Source organism: Osmia bicornis, chromosome 8 (assembly GCF_907164935.1).
Source record: "Osmia bicornis bicornis chromosome 8, iOsmBic2.1, whole genome shotgun sequence".
In the NCBI taxonomy this organism is placed as follows: domain Eukaryota; kingdom Metazoa; phylum Arthropoda; class Insecta; order Hymenoptera; family Megachilidae; genus Osmia; species Osmia bicornis.
Window position 1 is genome coordinate 3467356 of NC_060223.1, and position 27070 is coordinate 3494425.

General features: G+C 31.2%; 4 protein-coding genes across 7 annotated transcripts in view; 2 read left to right on the top strand and 2 right to left on the bottom strand.

The window, feature by feature from the left end:
* Nucleotides 1-16458, bottom strand: part of LOC114875758 — a 48468-nt gene extending 32010 nt beyond the window's left edge. For all 4 annotated transcript variants that reach the window (XR_003789280.2, XM_029186410.2, XM_029186408.2 and 1 more), the window contains exons 1-3: nt 16193-16458; nt 10467-10640; nt 2800-3035 (exon numbers count right to left, since the gene is read on the bottom strand). Coding sequence is in view for 3 of the 4 variants with exons in the window: in XM_029186410.2 (XP_029042243.2) it covers nt 2800-2965 (166 nt within the window). In the remaining variant the exon portion in view is untranslated. The remainder of the gene's footprint in view (nt 1-2799; nt 3036-10466; nt 10641-16192) is intronic.
* Nucleotides 16459-18241: 1783 nt separating this feature from the next.
* On the top strand, nt 18242-19822 carry LOC114875745 (transmembrane emp24 domain-containing protein 7-like). The gene is made up of 3 exons (XM_029186382.2): nt 18242-18547; nt 18793-19038; nt 19124-19822. The coding sequence occupies exons 1-3, from the start codon at nt 18392-18394 to the stop codon at nt 19337-19339; spliced, it is 618 nt and encodes a 205-aa protein (XP_029042215.1). The 5' UTR covers nt 18242-18391; the 3' UTR covers nt 19340-19822.
* Nucleotides 19823-20421: 599 nt separating this feature from the next.
* On the top strand, nt 20422-23013 carry LOC114875750 (nudC domain-containing protein 1). Its single transcript, XM_029186388.2, has 4 exons — nt 20422-20958; nt 21050-22028; nt 22110-22471; nt 22535-23013. The coding sequence occupies exons 1-4, from the start codon at nt 20844-20846 to the stop codon at nt 22732-22734; spliced, it is 1656 nt and encodes a 551-aa protein (XP_029042221.1). The 5' UTR covers nt 20422-20843; the 3' UTR covers nt 22735-23013.
* On the bottom strand, nt 22726-26433 carry LOC114875749 (cap-specific mRNA (nucleoside-2'-O-)-methyltransferase 1). The gene is made up of 3 exons (XM_029186387.2): nt 26036-26433; nt 23597-25838; nt 22726-23527 (listed from the first exon to the last, which is right to left on the bottom strand). Exons 1-3 carry the CDS (start codon nt 26043-26045, stop codon nt 23035-23037), a joined length of 2745 nt encoding a protein of 914 aa, XP_029042220.1. The 5' UTR covers nt 26046-26433; the 3' UTR covers nt 22726-23034.
* Nucleotides 26434-27070: the final 637 nt, after the last annotated feature.

Below are 27070 nucleotides of genomic sequence, written 5' to 3' on the forward strand. Positions count from 1 at the left end.
CGATATTATTTAGAATTTTGGAACTGTGAAATTTTAGAATTTTAGAATTGTATAAATGGGGATGAAACAAATCCATATTTTTCAAGATTAATTGATTACAGTAATATATTAGAATATAATTACAAGGAATCAAATTAAACAAAATTAATGTTATCGTATTAAACCAACATGCACTGCGTTTAATCCAAACAAGGAACGCTTCAATTTAAAAGGTAATTGTCGCTTTGCAATTTAACGCACTGAATATCGCTTTAATTTAAACGCGATGCACCGACCGTGTAATTCGTAATTCGTTATGCATCTGATTGTCAACAGGAAAATTTATTATTTATGTCACACGTTTGCGTAATGTGTATCGCTCAAACTTTTACATGAATACATTTAAACAAACAGTTGCATACAACGTTGCCAATTTTCAGCTAAGGAAAACCTAGGGATTGAATTATGGATAAAGAAATAATTTCTTATGGTAACCTGTACAGTTATTAACCCTTTTCCTAAAAAAATAGGAAAGATAATATAATACGTTTCTTACATAATAAACTATAATTCTATTCGGAACAAATAGTATTCGAGCTACGAAAGATAATTATATTTTATTATTTAACTCTTGAACAGTGGAGCCTGGGTCGCTTATGACCCAAACAAGGAACTCTACTTAAAGTTAAATGTACAATTTTTCAACAAAAGAGTTTAATGTATTGGAAGAATAATTTTTAAGAACACAGTGCAAAATTTAGAAAAATTAGAATTAAATTAGAATTGTGGCTCTCTCCATGGTCCGCCGTTTTGGGGATCTCTTCGTGGTCCGCCATCCGCGAGTTCAGAAACACATTATATTAATTTCTTACCTTTTTAAGACTGTAGCGATCTCGTCGCTACCATGCCTTTGCTTTGTCCAAAATTTTTCATTTTTAGAAAGTTTTATTGAAGTCTGGTCAGTGTCGGGTCGCGCATATGGCGACCATTCGCACAGATCAGGATTTTTCTCGTAGGCTAAGTGGTATGAAGTATTGTTATAGCCAAGGACTCCTACTTTTACTGGGGTTTCTTTGCGCCCTTTTGCTGGAAATGGCTTGCTCCCTGTCCTCTTCTAGGACAGAGTATATAACCCCGGTAGAGAAGTGAGAGCATTTTCTCAAGGAACTTTACTGTGTACGCATAAGAATAGTGTCCTTTAACCACGCGCTTCGTACAATTATCAAATATGTTATCCCGTTAGATAAACTGAATGAGGGAGTCAGGGCCGGCCCTGAGATTTCGGGGGTCCGAGGCGAGCTCCGAAAAAGGGCCCTTTCACATATATGGCATAAAAAAAAGTACCTCAAATAAAATTTATAAAATTAACATTAAAACTTGTATAATTTAGATTTGCATTTACATCGATTAATATTCAAGTAAACATTACTCTTATGGGGGCCCCGGACCTTGGGGGGCCCTGGACCTTCGGGGGCCCTAGGCGGCCACCTAGTCAGCCTAGGCCCAAGGCCGGCCCTGGAGAATGTATTATTTACCCTTCTTCTCAAAACAAAGGTCAAACATTGTACAGGGGTCAACAACTGTTATTCGTTACCCTAATTAATTTCTTATTTTTCATTTTGAAAAATTATAAAATAAAGAAAGAAAATGATTTTAAAAAAGAAGTTACATTTAGATGAAACTTAATATAATAAATTAAAACACTCTTAACGAATCATATGTATAAGAACAATTTTTTAATAAATATCTTGCTATGTATTTTCTATTTTAGATTCAATTGCAATATCTTGCAGTCATTAAGATTGTTCTAATGCACTTAACATATTTAGAAAAAATTCTCTATGCTTCCTGTTTTCCCAGCACGCTTTTGCTCGTGAATGATTACGTGAACCGTTAAGCGGGAAACACCTAATAATCTATCGGTGTTTGATTTCCTTCTTACAATTCTTTTTACTGCAAATAATTACGTACAAGTAAAATTATCTATCCTCAGTCTAATGCTCCTTATATTTACCATTTAATTACAAAATGATTTCTGAATCAACTTACAACAGTTGATTAACCCTATTCTTTTGAATATGAAAAACAGAAGTATTATAAATTGAATGAAATGTAAAATGTGTCAAGAATAGGTCAATGAAATATTCAAATTTCAAATTTGAAAGAAATTGTACGTGGAAGGAATTTTCTTTTTGTTCTTCAAAGGTATAGCATTAACTCTTATCGGAAGGTCAATGCACTCAGTATGTACTTGCGTATGTTGCAGGGAAAAAGAATCAGCAATGCGGCAATTTTTACTCAGAATAAAGGTACTGCGAATATTAATTCGTTCAAAAAATGTTTTTCATGAGATAGGAGCCAGTGTTAATCTGGCCCCCCCAAAATATGAATTAACCCCTCACCATTTTAATATTCTAATATTCTAAAATTCTGAAATTCTAATATGTTAATATTCTAATATTCTAAAATTCTAAAATTCTGAAGTTCGAATATTTTAATATTCTAATATTCTAAAATTCTGAAATTCTCCTATTTTAATATTTTAATATTCTAAAATTTTGAAATTCTGAAATTCTGATAGTTTAATATTCTAGAATTTTGAAATTCTGAAATTCTAATATGTTAATATTCTAATATTCTAAAATTCTAAAATTCTAAAATTCTAAAATTCTGAAATTCTAATATTTTAATATTCTAATATTCTAAAATTCTGAAATTCTAATCTTTTAATATTCTAATATTCTGAGATTCTATCACTACAGAATCCTAGTTACGCCAATGCACGTGATACTTTATTTCAAAATAGAAACAAGTACTTACCGTTTTCATAATTCTTCTGACCAAGAGAAAAATTGTGATTTACATCCGGAGGATCAGCATTGTCGAACAAATCGGAGGATAACTGTCTTTGCAAACGGATAGTCTCATGCGTCAGCTCTCGAACCTGAATGAGCAGCTCCTGATAATTCGATACCGGAAGCGTCATTGCTGTACTCTGTATCCTTCACTGCGCTGTTGCGCCCGGTTTTTCCATGAACAGCCATCCGATTAGAATTCTGTAACAAAATAAATACAATTTTGTTAATATAAGATTAAATCTACATGCAATATAATTTAATCAAATGGTCAATTTTGAAACATAGAAATAGAAAGTCTGACATGATTTGATGACATAAAAGTATTACAAAATGCCATTTATAATACATCAATTTAAAGCTTAAAGTGTAAAAAAAATGACTATACATTCTAAATTTAAATGACCGATTGCCAACTGTAACAAAGAGTGACCAATTTTCTTAAAATCCATTTTGATAACGATAATTAACTTAAACAAAAGAGTTTCATGTGAAAAAAATAATTTTTAAAGGGACAGTGTAACATTTAGAAAATGAAAATAATATGAAGGAGAGAATTAAATTAGAATTGTGGTTTTCTCCATGGTCCGCCGCCTTTGGTCTCTCTCTATGGTCTGCTGTCCGTGGGTTAAGAAACGCATTATATTATATTTCTTACTCCGTCAGAAAAAGTATCAATCATTGTAAAGGGGTCAACAACTGTACACGTTATTCTATTCTTTGTCATCGCCTTTCTGGTTTTGAAATACTATAACGATAACTATTATTTAGTCTGATACGATTTGATGACATAAAAATATGACAAAATGCCACTTATGATACATCAATTTAAAACTTAAAGTGTAAAGAAAAATACTATATAAACGTTTCATAAATATTCTGAATTTAAATAAACGAATGACAACTATAACAAACGATGACCAATTTTCAAACATGCAGTCCCCAAACCAATTTTTATGACAATGATCAACAATACTAACGGGCAAAAGCATCTTATTGTCATAAACAAACATCAAAAACCAAAGTTCCAGAGCGATACTGGCATCGATTCCAAGCTACTCAAACACGGCCACCCTTTTTGCTTGAAAAGCTTGGAAATCAGAGTCGTTGCAATTGCGAGACTCCGTTCCACAGCTATGCATATGCAGGCTTAAGTGCTGCACTCGTTCGTGCTTAAAAGAGCTTTTGTCGATGGGGACTGGAAAGCAACCCCTTCTTCCCTTACCGAACACTCGCCTAACACGTGAAAAGCATGCACATGCACATGCACATGCACTACTAGCCCCTTAAAATTCGCATTAGTCCGCGTCAATCAGTTTGTTTGCGAATCGTCCAGCTAACCCTGGTCAAACAGCTTTCATCATTCATTTTAATTATTTTTTTTTTTATTTTGAATGGTCGACACATCGAATGCAGTGTGGGTTATTCGGTGACCACAATTGCACATAAAAAGGTTGAGAATTAACTATTTCTATTGTTAGTAATTAGTACTTAGTACCTATTTCCACAGTGCAAATTAACTTAATCAGAAATCAGATGCAATGTAAGATTGTAAATAAAAAGGTTGAAAAATTTAAAAATTATCTATTTCTGTTGTTAATAATTAGAACTTAATACTCATTTTGACAATGCAAATTAACCTAATCACAAATTAAATGCGATATGAGATTGTAATTAAAAAGCTTGAAAAATTTAAAAATTATCTATTTCTGTTGTCAGTAATTGGAACTTAATACCCATTTTCACAATGCAAATTAACCTAATCACAAATTAAATGCGATATGAGATTGTAAATAAAAAGCTTGGAAAATTTGAAAATTAACTATTTCTATTGTTAGTAATTAGTACTTAGTACCCATTTTTACAGTGCAAGTTAATCTAATCACAAATTAGATGCAATATGAGATTATAAATAAAAAGCTTGGAAAATTTGAAAATTAACTATTTCTATTGTTAGTAATTAGTACTTAGTACCCATTTTTACAGTGCAAGTTAATCTAATCACAAATTAGATGCAATGTAAGATTGTAAATAAAAAGCTTGAAAAATTTAAAAATTAACTATTTCTGTTGTTAGTAATTGAAACTTAATACCCATTTTCACAATACAAATTAACCTAATCACAAATTAAATGCAATATGAAATTGTAGATAAATAGCTTGAGAAATTTAAAAATTATCTATTTCTATTGTTAGTAATTAATACTTATTGTTAGTACCCATTTTCACAGTGCAAGTTAATCTAATCACAAATAAAATACAATGTATGATTGTAAATAAAAAGCTTGAAAAATGTAGAAATTATCTATTTCTGTTGTTAATAATTAGAACTTAATACTCATTTTTCATGGTGAAATCAACGTAATCACAAATTAAATGCAATATAAGATTGTAGATAAAAAGCTTGAGAAATTTAAAAATTATCTATTTCTATTGTTAGTAATTAATACTTATTGTTAGTACCCATTTTCACAGTGCAAGTTAATCTAATCACAAATAAAATACAATGTATGATTGTAAATAAAAAGCTTGAAAAATGTAGAAATTATCTATTTCTGTTATTAATAATTAGAACTTAATACCCATTTTCACAGTGGAAATCAACGTGTTAATAATTCGCTTAATCCTTAAAAATTGTGGCTCTCTCCATGGTCCGCCATATGAGGGTTGGAAGTTCTGTAATGTCTTTATGTATCACAGTAAAAAATTCAACGTGTATATACATTTGGAAAATGTTCTTTGATGTCAGTGCAGTAAATCGGTTTATTCTTAACCTGAAAGCTTTGTGCTCCATATAAACGTGAAAGAAGAAGTACGGTTCATAGAAAATAATGTCGCGGAATGATGGTGTAGCGGATCTGCCAGAGCGCGTCTGTCTCGCTTCGTGGTCCATGACTGGAACCAGTCTAGATTGCAGCAAGAAAACAGGTAGAAACTTTGCTTGAATGCGTCCCTCGAAAAGAGGGAATTTCGACCCTTTTACCAACACCACCGAAGAAACAAATCGACGAGGAAACCTTAATGCCTCTCATCAACCCTAACACTGTTTTACAAAATACTTTAAGGTAAAGTTTATTGGGTCATCGAGTGGAAGATTAAATTCGCCTCTAATGTCAATTTGTATCCTAATTTACTTTCTACCAAAATTACAACAATTTTATTTTCACGATAAATTCACTGAAAGTTACATTTTGTTTGTGATATATTATATTAACAATATTGCAAATAAATTTTTTAATCACGTTGGTTGGGTCTATTGCGACCCAAACTCATAGAAAATTGAACAAATAGATCAAAATCTATTTTAATATTGTACAAATTTTTTTATAGTTAGTATAAAATATTCCCAAATTTAAAATAGATCAAAAGACTTCTCACATAATAGAAAAATAATATTTGATAATAGAAAAGGGTCCAAAATTAATAATAATAATAATAATAATAATAGGTAATTATCGTGGAAATTAATTGTCAATGTAGCTGTAATTAAGTCTCTACATTGCCACCGTTTAAACAGTAATCAACTGCTGATTCCAAGTTTCAATCTACTATTTGCAGACTATGATCGAGTTCAAGACTGTGCGACGCAAAGATGCAACGGTGCAATAATGCGCTTCTTGCAACGAAACCATTTCAGTGCTATCGTTAATAGAATCACACGAATGCCCTTATATAATTTCCCCGCAATTTCTAATAACTTGTATTATAAAATTGTATCAAACACCAATTAAATGCTTTGATATTGAAATTAGATTATTAACCCTCCACTGGCATTACGAGTCGTTTAGAGTCTTGCCTTCGAATTTTATTTTTATTGCAAATTTGATTAAACGTTTCGCTTAACTAACGCTTGTATATTAAATTAGAGACTACAATAAGTATCTCAGAATTTTTGTAGATTTTTTTACAGCCTGGAACAATAAAAAATTAGGCCCTGAAATAAAAGACCCATAATGCTGGTGGTATTAGCAAAAAACCATATTGGCGAAGGGTTAATTACGAGCTAGTTAAGTTAATATTAATATTAAACGAGGAATATGAATTAACAATAATGTGTAACACGTTGGACTAGCGTTTGTCAATGTTTCTCTAAAAACAACATAGTTCCTCGAATATCAAGCTTGACCAGGTCACGTATGCAACGTGTATGCGCAACAAGAACTACATAGCAGAAGGCTGAATTTCACCAGTGGTTAATGCCAAAATGATGATCCAAAAATATATTTTCTACAGCGTTGTCCTCTTTGCCGGATTACGTGGAATTTTATTAAAACTCGGTCAATCGCGATCGTCTAACGCGTCGGTTCTCTCTTTGAAAGCGGTTCGTAAAAGAAAATTTTCAAAACGAAGTTAAACGAAAGAAAAGGAAATTAAATATTAAATAATTTAAGATCGTTACGTTTCGATCTACCTACACTTTTAATTATATTATACACAGGTGAGATGTTGCGGCAGACCGTAAACTCATTATCAAACGATTAACATTTTATGATCTTATTACACTATATTCAATTTTTACCTTGTACACCGTTATGTATTTCAAAGAAAAGTGCACTGACCGCATTGCAAATGTTATTTAGAAATTTTTTAATAATTTTTTTACTCAATTTTAGTCGCCTTTTTCAGCAGGTGTAAACAGAGTTATTAATAAATAAATTGTGAGTTAATTAACTCTTATGGTGATTTAATATTAAGGGAATTGCATGTGCTATGAGCCCAAAATTATTAATCAAAATTTGTTAATTTCAAATATGTAATACCAGATTTCGTTAAATATTCGACACATAGACACTAACTAATGTTTACTTGATGAGTTTGAAAAATTACTAGCATATTTATATTTGCTGTAAAGTAAAATTTAACTTTATAGCAAAAGTTGATTATTTTTCAAACACTGAATATAGTAGTTAGGTTCTTCTATGAAAGATACATAATCCAGGAATATTAATTACACAATCATATAATTATCTTCTGAAAGATGCAAGTAATTAATTGTTTGAGAAATTGTCTAGCATCATGCAACAGCCTTCATAAATATGTAAAATACTACATTTGATTAGTTAGTCATAATTAAGATGCAATATTGTTTGTCTGTTTTTTCAATCCATTTTAAACACACTCTCCAGCTATTGTTTGTAAAATTATTCCCAATACAAGCGTTTAATTTTAAATAAAAATTCTCTAATTTTAAAGAACTATTCACTCGAAGAGGATAATCAATATTTTGATAAATTAACCAAATCTAATTACCTCTCAAACGTCCACTACAAGCACTTCAAATGTTCAACAAAAATTCCCTCGATTTGGAATCAGATCCTCCTCTGGCACACTTCATTCAATAATAAACAATCACAATTCGTACAACGAATATTGTTAAAATACACGAACACGATAGACACAAAGAGAACCTTCTCCTTTCGCTGCCGTACGAAAACTCATGGTGCACGCTCGACACGACCACCACCGACCCTTCATCCCCCACTCTCCACGATGGAAGTTAATCGTGGTGGAGAAACCCCTCGTGTCGTTTCTAGCCTGTATTTAGCTAGGGACTCGCTTTGGACATGGTGACTAAGACCTTCTCCAAGTGTTATTCGAAATTAACAGCCCTACGAACCTTCGGGACCTCGGATGACCTAACTTTCTTAATAAATCTTTGGACCTTCGATGAGATTCATAAATTTCTCCTACCCATTACCTTCTAAATAGTCGTTTCATTAGACCTCTAGAAGCTTGGTAATAAATTTGGTATGTGGAAATTAGAAAAATTATTTATGCCATTTGATTTGTATTGAAAATATTGATTTTAATAAATTATAAACTTCAAATTGATGCAGAATAATTTCCATAAATGGCACAGATTAAAGAGGAACATAGAATAAAGAATGGTGATAAAAAAAGTGAAAATTAGTTCTACTTTCCTTCTGGTTCATGGAAATTTGAAAAATTATTTATATCAGTTGGTTTGCATTGAAAATATTGATTTTAATAAATTATAAACTTCAAATTGATGCAGAATAATTTCCATAAATGGCACAGATTAAAGAGGAACATAGAATAGAGAATGGTGATAAAAAAAGTGAAAATTAGTTCTACTTTCCTTCTGATTCATGGAGATTTGAAAAGTTATTTATATCAGTTAGTTTGCATTGAAAATATTAATATAAAGTTTTGATAGATTTTAAACTTCAAATTGATGCAAAATAATTTCCATAAATGGCACAGATTAAAAAAGAACATAGAATATAGGATGATAATGGAAAAAGTGAAAACTAGTTCTACTTTTCCTTGAAACAATGAAGGTCATCAGCATTTTCAATGACTCATTACAGCTCTATATGGTGTATTGAATAGCAGAATGAGTAAAGGTAATCCTGAGGTCAAAGACAAACCTGAGAAATTAAACTGAAGAATAATGAACATTGTTTCAGTTCTATGCTTTCTACTTCCTCGTTTCTTCATTAATGTAATTTAAGTTAATGAGACACTAATATACAGTAAAAATGTTTAATTAATTATAAAATAACATTAATTATTTCCTATCTCTTTTATTCCAAGAAAATTGTTATAAGAAGAAGAGTAGGTATTTATCGAAACTTTTATTTCACTCCCAAAATATATAAATATGTATATGCAATATTTATGCATATCACGAGAGAAAGAAAATGAATTTCATTGAATTCTTTGACAGTTAATTATAGTTACAAGGTTTGCGACAAAAACAGAAGATGCCTTGGCGAGAATGTCTACCGGTTTTTCGAGGAATACCATAAAAGTACAAAGCACCATGTGTGACCTGCATCTTGGTTAGTCACGAAGAAATGCCACATTCGTTTTACGTGGCCTTGTTCCATCGTATTTGTACACTTGTGCCGAATGCAATTAGTACTCTGCATTCCTTGCATAATCCCAAACAAGTAAATAGAGTGTGAACATAGAATTTCTGGTTTATTTAATATCCCCTTCCTTCTAACATTTATTAATTGACTCGTTCACAGACCAAAGTAATTAACTCGAATTTTTGAACATTTTTTAAATTTCAATGCCAAGGTACTACATTGATACTAAACTTATTTTATTTTTTCTTTCTTTTGTGGAATTAATCAATTTGATAAATGAGCAAGGCCAAATTATTGAAGCTATTTCTAATCTGATAAAAATTCATAATATAGTAGTATCATAAAATGGTACTTATGATACGTCAATTTAAAGCTTGAAGTGTAAAGAAAATGACTACATAAAGATTTAATCGATACTTTTAATATAAAATGTCTAATTAATAAATAAATTAACAACTCAGTATTGTACATTAGGGAACGTTCAATTTTAACAATTATCCAATTTGTACTAATATTATTAATGAAACCTTTATACAGTCAATTTTATTAAACCTTAAGCTTTAAATTGATGTACCATAAGTTCCATTTTGTGATACTTTTATGTCATCAAATCATGTCCGACTTTCTACGTTTCGAAATCGTCTAATACATCTCCAGTGAAGCTAATGCGAATAGGATAAAATAATTCATGAAACCGATGAAAAATTCAACAAGTCGGCTCGAATCACAGCGTAAAGGATAGCAATATATGAAACAAGTAGAAAGTTGCAAAGAATACTACGCGGACGACTCACCTTCGCTAAACTTCTGCACGTCCTCCCAGATCCCGTATCGTTCTCATAATTTCCCTCTTGATGCGGAGAAACAGAGGAGAGCGTTCTTCAGCTACATGGAAGTACAGGAAATAGAAATCCAATATGTTCACTCTATTCTCGACCAACAGAGCCAGTCCGGTGTTTCACCTTATCCTGCAAATCGAAACTCACCTAAGTATCTCATTTGCAAAAGAAGGAAAGTAGTACATGTTTCTTAAAAAAGTTTCAATACTTTGATTGTTAACACGTTGAATGCCATGTCAATAATATGTTTCTTACATAATAAACTATAATTCTATTCTGAGCTATAAGAGATAATTACATTTTATTATTTAACCCCTGAACATAATGATATTAACCTTAAGTTAAATGTATAATTTTTAATTAAAAGAGTTTACTGTATCAGAAGAATAAAGGCACAATGTAAATTTAGGAAATGGAAATAATATGAAATACAGAATTAAATGCAAATTGGGCCTCTCTTCATGGTCCGCTGTCCGAGAGTTAAAGGCAATAAAATAAAGGTATCGAAATGAATGAAATCAAAAAATATTGACAAACGCTAAAAATACAGAAAGTATAAAATTAAATTAGAAATGTGGCCCTCTCAATGGTTCGTCGTCCGCGAGTTAAGAAACGCATTATATGTATTATATTTCTTACTCATTAACGATAACTATTATTTTACTAATTAACATGGTTAAATATCTTTAAGTCCTATGTACTAACTGTTGTAAATGTTAAATGTTATCAGACTACTGATTAAACCATCAATGAATTCCTTCAGTTTTGTTATCACTGGTAAACAATTAGTATTTATAGTCTTGTTTCATATACTCAATCACAATCACAGTTCGAAAGTCAAATAATAAAAAAACAAGATGAACATATTGTTTCAAATAACATACAGAAAGGAGAATGCATTCATTGTGTCATATTGGGTATCTCGTTATCTCGACAATTTTAATTACAACTTGAAACAAACAAAGAAACACCGTGAGACCCTTATTTGTATCGTTCCAGTAGCTTGACATTAATAAACTAATAATTCATTATGTTGCTTGTTTGATTTTATACACGTGAGATCAATTTATGACCCAAATGGTCGTACATGCACCTCTTCTCTTATTATCTCGTCTGATTAACGAGTTCATTAGCTTGATAACAATCTTTCCGACTGCAGACGTGTAATTTAAAGGGGATCAAAGGAAGAGATCGAGTTCATATCCATGCGAATGGTAATAATGGAAATAAAAGCAATTATATGTAGGAACAATCGTGGAAAAGAAATTTTTGCAAAATTCGTTCATTAAAATTTCAGAATTTCGAAATCCCAAAACTCTAAAATTCCAAAACTTTAAAATTTTAAGTCTAATGTTTTAAAATTCTAAAATTCTAAAATTCCGGAATTCCAAAATTTGCAGAAGTCTAATATTCTAAGATCCTAAAATTCCCAAAGTTCCAAAATTCCAAAACTTTAGAATTTTAAAAGTCTAATGTTTTAAGATCATACAATCCCCAAATTCCAAAATTCCGATACTCTAAAACCCAAAATTCCATAATTCAAAATTTCAGAAGTCTAATATTCTAAAATCCTAAAATTCCCGAAGTTTCAAAATTCCAAAACTTTAGAATTTTAAAAGTCTAAGATCCTAAAATTCCAAAAATTCAAAACTTTAGAATTTTAAAAGTCTATTGTTCTAAGATCTTAAAATCCCCGAATTCCAAAAATCCAACATTTTAAAATTCTAAAGTTCTAAAAAATCCTGTGGGGCCACCCCCAAAAAATCCTAGTTATATAAAAGCATATAAATACAACAAAAGTGGAAAAGTCAGTGGTACATAATAAAGAAACCAATACACAAAGATGATTAACCCATTCGGTGAAATAAGAAGCAGCGAGCTGATACCAAGATCCTAGTTTTGTAGATCTTATTAAAATTTTCTCGTTTGCATCGCATGATGAGATTTCACAAGGTGTCTACACAGAGTGAAAGTTTTCCACAGAAAGATAATGCCATTAGATCGGCGATTCCGGTTATTCATTTAATTGTACATGTCGCTTTCACACTTTTTGCGTACATTAACAATTCCCTCATTGCATACACACAGTAATTGTCTTTGCGTCCAGTTTCATTTAGATCAGATCTTTTATCACGAATGTTCATCCAATTAGCAGACCAGCGTATCGTTCGAGTATAATTGCTGAACAAAAGATTTGTTTCTAAATTATTCTGTTATCTGATTCTCTAAACATATTATGTATCAACCTACTTCATTTTTCTGGTAACACAATAACGATAATAAATAGTATTCACGGAGATATTTTTAAATAATTAAAAAACAAATGGAAAAAGAATTTAAAAAAAAAAGAAGAATCTTCTACGTTACACAGGATTGTATACACGTAATAGGCGCACACCATGTTCTGCGCTAAATTAGCCAGCCCAGAATAAAAGCTGGCAGCGAAGCATTACAAATGGCACGTTTCTTCCAATCTGCATTGGCAGATTGCCTGCTAATTATTAACCGACAGATTCACAATTATCCGCCAGGCCGTTGACCTGTCCATCCGCGAATGTCGCGACGGTGAAAACTAGAGTTTATCGGACGGACAGTAAAGATCGATCGAAACGTGTACGTAGCATTCACGTGCAACCAAGTCTAGACAGTTGACTGCACCGTTTTATGACCGTCTTACGCCAAAAATCCTATTCCAAGAATATAACCGCACGGATGTGCTGTACACCCTTTTATGACTTATGCGAAATTTATTCTCTTGCCCGGCCGCTTTACCTCCGCCATACAGTTTACGATATTTCTATTTCTCATGAATTTCAAGTAATTTCTTCTATTATACTCCATAAACAACGAGACATCATTTATTAATCGGTAGCTCAATGCACTTGAATAATACATTAACAGTAGAACTACCGAACCAGTCAAAATGACTGACTCCAAGTTTCTTATTTTAAATTATAAATTTTATGAAGGTATTTTTGTTGATATGTATGTTGGCTAATAAATAAATTACTTTGTAACTTACGATATTCGGCCAATTAAATGAATACTCCAAATATTCTAATATTTCAAGACTGGAGAATTTAAATGTTCTAATACGCGATACTCCAAATATTTTAATATTCTAATGTTCTAAGGTTCTAAGGTTCTAAGATTCTAATATTCCAATATTCCAATATTCTAATATTCTAATATTCTAATATTCTAATATTCTAATATTCCAATATTCTAATATTCTAATGTTCTAATGTTCTAATGTTCTAATGTTCTAATGTTCTAAGGTTCTAATATACCAATATTCTAATATTCCAAGACTGGAGAATTTATGTGTTCTAATACGCGATACTCCGAATATTGTAATATTTTAATATTCAAAGGTTATAATTTTCAAAGATTCTAATGTTCTAATGTTCGAAGGATCAAGTTTCTTATTTTAAATGATAAAGATCAAGGTATTTTTATCGAAATGTATGCCGGCTATTGTCGAGGTAAAGCATAGATGTATGTATTAAATTATGTTTCATCCTCTATCTATTTAATTTTCTACATTATTTTCAACTTAAAAATAAGTGTACATCAAACGTCAATTGTTCTAATATCCTCATATTCTTTTCTTGTAATTTTGAAAATTAGTAATTTCATCGGCTAACACTAATTTTTTTATTAACACGTTGAATGCCATTGGGTCACCGGAAATTACACATAGCTGAATAATTATAAGCAAAACAATAGAAAAACATTATTTTAAATAACATTGCTAGGGTAACGTATACAGTTGTTGACCCCTATACAATGATTGACCTTTTTCCTAAAAAAGTAAGAAATATTTGACCTTAACTCTCGGACGGCGGAATATGGAGAGAGCCCGAAGACGGCGGACCACGGAGAGAGCCACAATTCTAATTTAATCCTGTATTTCATATTATTTTCAGGCTCCGCTGTTAAATAATAAAATATAATTATCCTTTGTAGCTCAAATACTTTTGGTTCTAAATAGAATTATAGTCTCTTATGTAAGAAAGGTATTATATTATATTTTCTATTTTTCTAGGAAAAGGGTTAATCATTATATAGAGGTAAATAACTGTATACGTTATTCTATTGTACAAATAACATAAAATAGTAAATAAAAAGATAAATTTGAAAATGAACTATTCCTATTCTTAATAATTAGAGTTTCAATATGTCCCACAACGAATGTTCATCTTCACTGCAGCATTCAAAAAGAGGCTTAAAATTGTAAGTTATTTTTATTGAAAATGTTAATATTATATTATCATAATAAGTTTTATATTACATTGTTATTGTTTAAAAGAATATTGCATCACGTGTTATTTTCATCTGAAGTGGTACCAAATATATTGAGAGCATAAAGGGAAACTTATTAATATAACCGAGTATTTCAGTCACGCGTCCGTCAACCTTGCTTCATTTATTTGTTATATTTGACTATTTTTAACTTTCGTTATAGCAACCTCGTTTACCATCTAACCCATCACTAGTTTCGTTGGATAATCCTGGAAAGTATAAAAGAAATTGAGAAAAAAAAGATGCGACATCAACAAAATGATTCAAGCGTTAATGTTTTACAATTTAACTATTTTTTTCTTTTTCTAATAATTTTTGTTGAATTTATTTAAAAAAAAAGTCATCTTACCTGTTTGCTTATACTATCCTGAATATTTTAAAATATCGTTTTTAATATTTATATAAATTAGTAATATTAAGTGTAAGTAGTCATTCTCATGTTTTCTCAATTTCTTTGGTATACTAATACTGAAGAAAAAAAATTAACATCCGATACCAGAGAAACACTGGATCCAGTATCGATTTCGTCCGAAAGTGAAATTTGATAGCAAAATAACACCAGAACAAGAAGAAAAAACTATTCAGAAATATACCAAAAGTATCTCTACTCAATAATAAACTATTTAAGTCTTTTCATCCCTTGTAATTTGTTTTTATTATTATTTTATAATAATCAATTTCAAATATGTATATCACTTGAAAATAATGAACATTAATAATATAAACGTGAAAAGTTGTAAGGAACTAATTTTGAAAATTATTTTTCAAAGAAACTACGATTTTCTACGCTGGCAGAGCATGTTGAAACGCCACGGAAGTCGAGCAAGTGACTTTGAAGAAGCCTGTTCTACAAAACCACTTAAGATCCTTTGTTTGTTATTCTAGAAGCACATTCAAAACAATATTCAGCGGACAAAACGCTTTTGTATACCACGAGTTTAATTGTGAATAAGACAATGCCTGAATTCCCAAAGGTCAAAGGCACGTTAATCTATAAGCAACACAAATTCCTTCGATACCTCCTTTACAATTAAATTTCGTTCCTGAAAATGTATTATACAAATACAAAGATCGAATATTTCTCAATCACTACGTGAAACAATATAATAACTAAATCGGTTCTAACCAACGCAACGGTATAATAGGGCTCCTAATATTCATAATATTACCACAAATACTGTTTACAATAAAATAGTGTTACAAGAATAGTTTATATAATTAAATTACTTTCCATTTTTTTCTTTCATCACACTCATCACTCATATCAATTCTCCAACCGATCCTCTTATATTTAATTACATAATCATGCGTTTAAATAAATCATTAATTATATTGATATTATCAGAAAAATTATGATTTATATTTTCTTTACTTACCTTCTATTCACAACCGCGGAGAAGATTTTTCAAGTTACCGACCTACGTTACACCAGATCATTTTTAATTTTCAATAGAAACAGATTCTTCCTTCCACACGTATACTATTGCTTACGAATTCCATTTGGAAGATACACAAAGTATTCACACACGAATTTGTAGTAAACGCGCGAATGGAAAATTCAGTGTGTTTAAATAACTGATTAGAAAACGAGAGGTATACGGAAAGAGATCCGTCTCTTACCGTTGTCGTTCGTAAACTCATGGTGCGAGCTTGATGCGATCGTGTGCTCTTCCCCCACTCCGTTCGAGTTAATCGTGGCGAAGAAACCCCTCGTGTTGTTCGTATTTCGAACCTGACTCTTCGTGTATACACGGATACACGCGTGTTCCATACACCATCGTTCAAAAGTTGAGCACTGGCAAAGTGTATTAGAATGTTGCACATTTAAAAAAAAAAAATTCTTAATTCTACCAGAGTGCCCCCTGCCCCTCCCACCGAAAACCCTATCTACGCCAATGCGTAAATAATCCTCAACATAAGCGTGATAATATTCTGATCAACTGTAGGTATTTTATGAGAAAAGAATAGTGGTACATTTTAGTATCGATCGAACGTTTTTGTATCGATTTCATTTTTCGATATAGCAACACGTTAAATTTAGAACTGCTTGCAGATATAGTTAAGGATCATTCAGGCACGCTATGCGGAGTTATCAAAAAATTCACGAGCATTATTGCCATGCCAGAAAGAGGTCTAGATTATGCGATAAGACGTACATACATATACACGTAAACCGTAACGTATTGCATTACACAGATGCATATGTATATCACTGCACCTGCACCGGTTGTCTATACAATTTGATCTACGTAACCGCAATGCCATTTCATTTGTCTTGATAAAATCAATCTTGTGCCAACCGTAACTTAAACGAGTGCAATTAATTATCATTAGAAAATAAGTTTTATATAATATGCTGAACATTTGAATTTATAGGTGTAAATGTTGTTAAAAGAATTTTTTTGTAAAAAGAATTCTTTTCCTTTAAATAATTCCACAAAATTTTATATTCGTATAAGACAATCCTTGAGGTGAGATAGAATTTTTCGTGCACCGCCACGCTTCGTTTTCTTTTGCAATGAAAAGGACCTTTATATGGTTCTCCCTCTTTTTGGCTACCCTTCTTGCCCTTCGATACACGTGACTTGTTCTGCAACACACTTCCATGAATAAGTAACATGACAGACAAGGAGACTCTATTAAAATAGAAGGCGGAGCTTTAGGGCGCCTCACGCAATACCGTTCTATGTACATATGTACACGTATATACACGTGTTTGCTTCAAGTATTAAAGCCCTTTCCTACTGATATGTACTATACAAAAATTACAACTCAGCTGTCGGTATATTTTATAATAGATAAGGATGGATGTAGGGTGCTCACATTTATAAGAATGAAAGGTTGTATACAGAAGCGATTTGTAAACTTTTCAACCATTAAAAATTGAATAAATAATTGAAATAATTCAAGTTCTCAGTATTTTTGTTTTTGCTCTTAAAAGAATGTGGACGTTAACTAGTCACTTACTCTAACGAAAGGGATATTAAAAATTGAAATATCGATATTCCTAAATCAACTTCCGGTTTTTAAAATAATGCAACACACGTAGAGGAAACTACTTAATATTCCTCTAACTCATAAGCGTATATTCTTGTTAACGATTTAAAAACGTGACAAAACTTGTGTATTTATTTACAGATAAAACATTAATTTATAGATAAAGTTATACACAACTGAAATTATATGGGTGACTTAAATAACAAGAGTAAATAAGAAGAGTACCACAAATTTTGTTTATAAATGTAGGGATTATTCTTTAAAAATATTATATATAATGTTCAGAACAAAATAAATAGATCAAATTAAAATAGATAACAAATGATCATTTTTGTTCTCGTGCGTTTTTCAAATTTTTATTGCAGAAACAATACAAATACTTTTTTAAATTAGACGTCAATGCAGTCAATTCCGTTTGAGTAGCGCTCTTGTCGTATCCGGCCACGTTAAAATTGTTTGGTTAGAATATTTAGCTAGGACCTTGGTCGGCTAATTGAATATTGTGACCTATAGTCTTTCGAAATTAAATGTGTGTAGAATAGTGGTCAAACTATAAAAAATAAAAAACTAAGAAAAAAATGAACTACTGGTCAATTTGCTTGCTATTACTCTCGCTATTTGGTACAATATTACGTACTGGTGGCGTCGAGCTAACCTTTGAACTTCCTGACAATGCGAAACAATGTTTCTTTCAGGAGATTGAACAAAATGCCACAGCAATGCTTGAATTTCAGGTATATAGATCCTGCATCATTGAATAAAACAATCTTTTCGGTAACAATCGGTTACAAAACAGTATTCGGTATTACTGTAATTCGTTATCACCTTGCAACTATTTTGTCAACTTACTGTCAAAAATCAAACACGTTGCAAATTATCATAATATCAATGCTTAAGTTATTTGTTTAAAATACCATTGTAGGTAACATAAAAAAATCTGTTTGAAATTAAACAAATGGTTTTGTAAATACTTTTCTAGGTTGTAACAGGTGGACAGTACGATGTAGATGTAATGTTAGAAGCCCCAAATAAGAAGATCATTTATCAGCAAATAAAAACTCAATTTGACTCACATCAATTCACAGCACCAATAACTGGAGCTTATCAAGCCTGTTTTAGCAATGAATTTTCTACATTTTCACACAAGCTTGTTTATATGGACTTTCGAGTTGGTGATCAGTTGCCACTTACAGGACTTGGTGAACATGCAACTGTTATGACTCAGGTAAAAGAATTTATCTTAGCAAGTTCTATATTAAGTAAAATATATTTAAGGCAATTGTATGTACGATATAAATATTATATTTTAGATGGAGTCTTCTGCACAAGAAGTATATAAAAACTTGAATAGTATCTTGGATTATCAAACACACCATCGATTAAGAGAAGCTCAAGGACGTAAACGTGCAGAGGATTTAAATACCCATGTACTTGCATGGTCTATCATGGAAATGCTTACAATCTTAGTTATATCTGTATCAGAAGTGTTCATTTTAAAAACCTTCTTCACAGAACGAAAAAATTAGTACATTTGTTAGTATATTTGCGAATTATAATGTTTACTTTGTCCGCAATAAAATAACTAATCTGTCTGAGTAACGTGAAACAACATTACATCGAATGTTTCATAAATCAGTCATGGTGCCATGTTATAACTTTGGCCAGTTGTTATGTCCATCCTCGTTTTGGGTACAGAAATACAACTCCAAACAGACGGTATATTATAGTAAGTGAAACTTACAGCCGTTTCCTTGCGTATGAGAATGTTGTGTATGCGCGTTCATGTGTATATCGTTTAATATTAAGTTATATGAACAATAGGATGTTTTAATATCGATACCTGTTTCATCATGAACAATAACAAAAAATGTGAGAATAATTGAATTGTTATCTGTTCTTGTAATAAATTTTTAATAATCGTACTTTGACACTGATAGTGTAACATTGTCATTAAAAACAATTTTCTTATTGTGAATGTGTAATATAATAAAGTAAATTTTTGCGCGTAATGACTAATCTTTCTTTGCTGCATCACAAACATTGGAATGAAATACAGTTAAAAGGTATAGGTATGTCATAGAATGAACTTGAATTCTTTACGGAAGTACGTAAGTACTACAGTGACTACAGATCCAACAAAACTGGAGAGCATGATTTTGGGAATTCCAAATACCTCCAGGTGAAATTAGGTCTGCATGTATGTACAAAGCACAGTTGGTATAACAGTCGTGTCTTACTACTCCCTCTTCTACTACACCTCACACTCACAACTGAAAAGACATCATTTTGACTGCCTTTGACTCTATTGTTTATAAATCGATAAAAATCGTACAATACCGTAAAATTATTAAGATAATTGTTTGATAAACTTGTATTTTAAAAAGACCGCCACAAATTATTTTTAAAATTTGATTCTAGCGCCATCTATACAAGAACGGCAGAAACTATTCAACAACTTATCAACCGAGTTTTCGAACCAGGGAACACAATCGCCATCTATTAAAAGGCGGCTGAAATTATTCGACAATTTACTAACTGAAAATCCGAGTTTCGAGATATCAGTCGGTAAATAAATAGACATGCAAGAAAAAAAAAACTGCTTCTTTTTTTTAAATATATGTACAAAATTTTATAGTAAATACATTGAATGGAAAATCAAAAAACTTTCTATCCACTGGATATAATCCCTCGACGTTTCGATCGTCATAAGAGCGCTTGTGTATTTACCATATATTATGGAATGTGTAAAGATCCTAAATAAAGTTATTATGCGCAGAATGAGCAAAACTCTCGTCATTTGGAACTAAATAATGTTACTAAATAAATATTAATAAAATAAGGAAAAAACATACAGGATTATACGAAATCCGTCTCTCATAAAACATCCCTTATATTAGGGAAAAAAACTATATTTTATATATGGCATATATGATTGTATTGCACAGTTTAATACTAAAAAGTAATAGTTAAAAGAAACAGTAGTTTGTTAATTGTCGTTAATAGTAATGTAAATAACAAAAAGAACATAAAATGACAAAAATTGTTGAACTACGTCCTAACAAAAATTTGATAAATACGAAATTCGAAAAATACCAGTTTTCAACCGAAGAAATTCCCATAGATACTGAGATAAATTTAAAAGCAAGTAAGTTTAAACAAAATGCTACATTTTTATTTTAAACAAATTGTTGTTAACAATCATGTTTAAACAATAATCATGTTTATTAAATTTACAGATGTACGTAGGTTAGAGTTAACAACAAACCGAGATTCTCTATTAGAAACTCGATTATTTGCATTCCATAATCACTTATTTAAAAATCCTTATGATACATCATGTTGGTTTATTGATGAAAATTGGTTTGTTTGGCGATTAAAAATAGATGGAAATTTGGAACAAATGCATTTAATACATAATTTAGATGCAAGTGTACAGAATGTATTGTACAATCCATCAATTGGATTTACTAGTAATAATATTATTGCAATTTCTGATGGAGGGGATTGTTTAAAATTATTGATAACAGATACTCAAGAGCATGTTAAAACTTTCACGTTAAGTGATGCTGAGCCTGGAGTTATATTAGATGTACGTTATGTGAATGATACATCTTCCATTGTTATTGTAACATGTGATATTAGAAGTACAGGAGAAAAGAAATTTACAAGATTGGTATTATTAACATATTCTTGGAAAAATGCAGGAGATACGTGTGAATCGTTTGAGCTTAATAATAAAGAAACATTAAAAGTAAATGGTGCTGTTGAGTATGTGTATATAGAAGACTCTGGTAACTATTTGCACTCCATTTGTCAAGACTATATTACATTTGAATGCCCAAAAGTACAAAAAACTACTGACGATAAAAAAGATTCAGAAAAAAGCAATGAAATAAAAATTCCAAAATATTGCTGGTCTCAACGTGAAGATTCTATCACAGTTTGGCTTACAATAGATAAAGAGCATAAAGATAAAGTCAAAGTAAATGTAACACCATTAGAATTGTCTGTAACAGTGAATGATAACGCACTGATCCAAGGACAGTGTCAACACAGACTGGATGAAACTTTAACAACATGGAAATATGAAGAAGATACATTTAAACTAGAATTATATAAATTTGAAAGTGGTTTAATGTGGAATGAACTAATTAAAGGTGATACTGGTGGAGAATGTTTACCTAATGAAACATTAGCTGCTGAAATTCATTCAAGGTATATCATATGACGTACTTGTTAGAATTATTCTTATATTAATGCTATTTCAATTTTAATATTCTATTTTGTTATGTTTAGATTAGCACATTTATGCACAGACCAAACAGATAATAAACAAGGTCAACCTTGTTTAGGATTCAATGCTGAACAACTTGAAGAATGTGATCTTGAAGGAAAAGATAGTTTGTTGCAAAGGGTTGATCTCAAAACTCAAGAAAGTACACACTTAGCTATGCTCGGAACAAGCAACCATGTATTATTTACATATAAAACAAAGTCTGGACAAGCGATTTGTTTAAGACACGATAATGATGGTTGTTTATGGATAACTGGTCAAGTAGATGATACCAAATGGAATATGGAACATTGTTATACCTTCCCTGGTTTCGGTTATGTTGAAGCAAGCAAATGCAACAAGAAATTTTGTGTCTCTCCTAATGGTAAATATTTAATTACTGTACAAATATAAATTTAGATACATCTGAATCTTTTATACTTTCTAGATGGTTCTTATGTTGCTATATTGGAACATACAAGATACATATTTCTTTATAAAAGGCCTGAACCTAATATTCAAGTTGGAAAACAATGGATCGTGGATTTAGGTACTGAAACTTGTCCCATCATGGGAGCTGTTGCCACAAATAAATATTTAATTGTTCTTACTAAAAACAAATTATATCGACTACATATCTGTTTTTGAAATTAATTATATTCGCTTATCGTAACTACATGCAGATACTTCATAAATATAGCTTATGATTTTGCCCGGGCTATACCACACATCATGTATGGTACGCCTATCTGTTTACATAAATGTACATCTGTTATTTTCTTATAAAATACATGTACGCATTTTTATAACTTCGGTAAGAACTCGTAATTCTTGTATTTGTATATTTATAAAACTATACATGTATACATACATGTATAGGAATTAATGTCATAATTATAAATCATTAATAAGAAGTTTTATATTTACCTTAATGTTTAATTTACTACCCTAGTATTCTAAACCCACGCTATGCTTCGGGCATTTGTTACTAATATGTTCTGCAACCATCTCAATTGTGAGCTCCTCATCGTTAGGCCAATACCAAACAACGCGATTTTCAAACGATTGAATGAAATTTGCTTCTGCTTCCGGTGGTCGATCTTTGTCAAACATGTTCTCACCCGTTTTAGAATTAAACACATACGTTACAGAATGCCTTTTACTACAATGCCGGGTCCAAGGAGGGGCAGTACTTTTTAAGAAAATTACACTGTTTGGTATAAAGTATGGTTTATCGTTATCAGAATTGTTGCATCCTAAAGAAGTTGTAGGAATTTCATATACTAAAGCCAGTCGATTGTTCTTCATTAGACGTTGCTTTACTTGCAATGTTTCACATATGTTTGGATCTACTGGAAGTAATTCTTTAACACGCACACGAGTGTATGTACCGCCAACAGGCTTCCATAAAGCTTCACAAAATAGCTTTGTGAGTTCGTGCCTATTAAAAATTGTATATATCGGTAAAAATATTGATTTAACAGTAAATTTGTAATATTCGTTTCATTACCTGTCTCTCAAATATTTGCAACTAACGTTTTCAGCTCCTAGGATGAAAGCGTCTAAAATATGTAATGTCTGTACTTTTTTCTGATTTCTGAACTCTTTTGCCATCTCGTAGACGACCTCAGCATACACAAGTGTATTTGGTGGTAACTCTACATTGATATCATTAATCTGCGTCCAAATACCTCGTATCAAACGGTACACGTTACTCCTTCCCATGCCCATATAAAATGTAGCACTTTTATTGGGTTCGGTCGAAAGTCCAGTACTACAGGGCATACAGAACCAATCATAAGGTTCAGTCATTGTACTTTCCATAGTTTCCTTGGTCAATCTTTTCGCAGGAGTCGAGATAAATTTAGTATTATTTTCAAGAAGAACTTTCAGTTTATCTTGGGGCTTCATATGCCTCGGTATTGTTCTGCTTTCGTCTGGAATCTCCCAATATTTAAGACACTCTTTACGCATATCCGCTTGCTTCGTTTCAACAAGAGTATTGTCTTCACAAAATGCAGCAATTTTGCGCAAACCTATGATTTGTTTCCTTCCTAAATCATCGTTTGATATACGCAAATATTGTACAAATTGTCTTTCCTTTTCTAATTCGTCCAGTGATACTAATTGTAGAACGTCATTATTATCATCGCTTTTCAAAAGCAAATTGTTAACGTATTTAAGATAACGTAAAACGTCTTCTGTACCAGAACGTTTAGTTTTACATATTAAATAACGTTCTGAATTTGCTGGTCTAGAGGAATTTGGCTTGAAAATAGAAATTTCTTCGAAACAACGATACATTAAGTAAATTAACCCAGCGCTGAAGGGTGTGAAAAGGTCGAATAGCTTCGTGACAAAATGACCCTTCTCTCGTACAATCATCAAGGCTACTAAACATTGGCATAGATACAATTGTTTTGAAAGAATCTCTTGTATATTTTCTTGACCTTCTACTGAAAATCCTCCGTCAGACATCATAAAATGTACTCCTTTGCCATGAGTATGCGTCATTACAAGATCTTTGAAAGCTTCCTGGTTGATGGGATCAAAAACATCACCGTTCTCTTTTGGTCCATAATACGGGTGAAATGTTTCACAAGGACCTGCGTAAAAATCAGCTAATTTAAAGTCGTTTTCATTCTTCAAAGTAAGACCAAATCCTTTTGCATGCCATTTTTTTCTCCATAAAACATATTCACTGAAACCACCTGGCCCAGCACATACGTCCGCAAAATATAACAATTCATTGTCTTGTAAACCTTCCGGCTTGGTAAACATAAAGTCGCATGCTTTGTCTATATTTGCCATTTTAACAGCAGCACGATTTAAAAAGAACGCACCGCGAATAGTTTCATAGGGATTACAACGTGTCCTCGCACGTCGTACTTCTATTTCGTCCAAATGATCAAATATTGATTTTGCATTAATAACATTTATAACTATATCTTCATCACAGAATTGGGTTTCATCCTCTATTATTAGCTTCTTAGGTCCCTTTTGCAACCAGAGTTGCATTTCTTCGAACGATGGCAAACAATTATCTGGATTTCTTATCCATTCTATGTCTTCTTTAACTTTTATTTCTTCTTCTTTAGGATCCCATTTAAGACTTGAAGCTTCAAGTCCTGGTACATGATGTCCAAGACCTCTACGACCATGTTGTTTAGGGGCCTGTACTGGTTCTAAGCGACCTTGTTTATTCTTTCCGAGACCATGGCCTTCTTTATATCCCATCATACGCATCATTCGTTGAGCCTTATCTTGTCCATCAAGAAAATTTTTAGATTCTTTAATAAAATTTTCTCCTCCATCGTAGTCTCTTTCCTCCTCATTTGTATCATCGTCACTTTTTTCAGTTGTTCTTTGAATCTTTGGTGGTTTACTGTAATGATGATAAGGATCATCGTATGGTCTTTTCCTTGATTTACTTTCCTTTGCATCATCATCCATACATGCATTTTGTACACTCTGACATTCCTCGCCAGAGTCTTGTTCACAAGATTTATACATATTATGTCTAAATTTCATATCGTCTTTTTCGTCAAAACTTTTATCATAATATTCTTCGTTACAATCGCTATCATTCAAGTCTGAAGTGTCATCTGTTAAGGTAGTATTACTTCTTTTTCTACCGCGTCTTTCAATGTAAGATTGATTAGAGAAACTACTTGAATATTCATTTTTCTCTCCAACTGCTTGATCATTGTCTTGATTACTGCAGTTTTCATCAGAATCACTTTCATCTGAATCTAAAATATTAATATGACTGGAATATAATTAGACTTCTAACATGATTATAGTAAAGTTTTAATATATTTATACAATAGGAATGAACTACATTTACTGAAAAATTCTTTTTGCTTTAAATAAACAAAGTTAATAATATTTTTAATTTACACAGAATATAAAATGACATTGAATAACAACAAGAAATAATGTTACTTACTGTTTTTCATGTTTGCTATATATTTATTTAACACTTTCAATCAATAATGTTCAATTACTTTAAACAAATAGTTGCAGAACGTAAACAGGAACTTATCTGCTTAATAAATGCGATTAATTCTATATTATAAAACTTTTGTTTAAAGTGCTTATGTTACAAAACATGATGTTATCATTGCAGGTTATGTTTCTGATTGTTACCATCATGAAAATATAATCTTATGCAACAATTATTAATATGATATTTTGAAATAACTGAACAATTAGTATCACGACGAATACAATGACTATATTTAGACGAACATAATTAAACTAAGAGGAAAGAACAGTACCGATTGATGAGAAATATACACAAACATTTTGATTTAACACTAGGGTTCAGTATTGCCAACTAAAGAAATATACAGTATCGACAAAGAGGAGATATAACAAGAGGCGACACTCCCGGCGGCACCTTTGATGTCGAGGTTTTGCTGTCCCTTTAAATAGATAGTATCAACGAGCGGGAAGTTTGAATAAGTTGGATGTATTACTTTTTATAACTAGAAATTTTTTTGTGTCGTCAATTTTTCTGTATATTATTAATCTAAGTATTTACATTAATTTCACATAATTGAAAAGTGGGAAAGTAAAAAATATAATAAAATGATAGTATTAGAAAATATATTTGAACATAAATTACACAATTATACAATAAGATTTGGGAAGGTTCTCGAAAATATATTTGAACATAAATTACACAATTATACAATAGTAGGAGGGAAGGTTTCAGATAATATATTTTAACATAAATTTACAAATTTAATACAATATGAAGTTTCCTATCTTTTCTAATGCAAGTTTTAAAATCCCTATTGCTGTATTTAAGAGTATAATAAATTCTTAATCTAATAAATAACTTTAATAAATATTGTAAAGGAAAATTGTTGCAAGGGTGAATAAAACCAGTAACATTTCTACATAAATCATACATATTTTTCCCTACATGGGTGCGAGGTAAAATAGAATGTGTGTTTGAAAAAAAGATGTTTTCTAA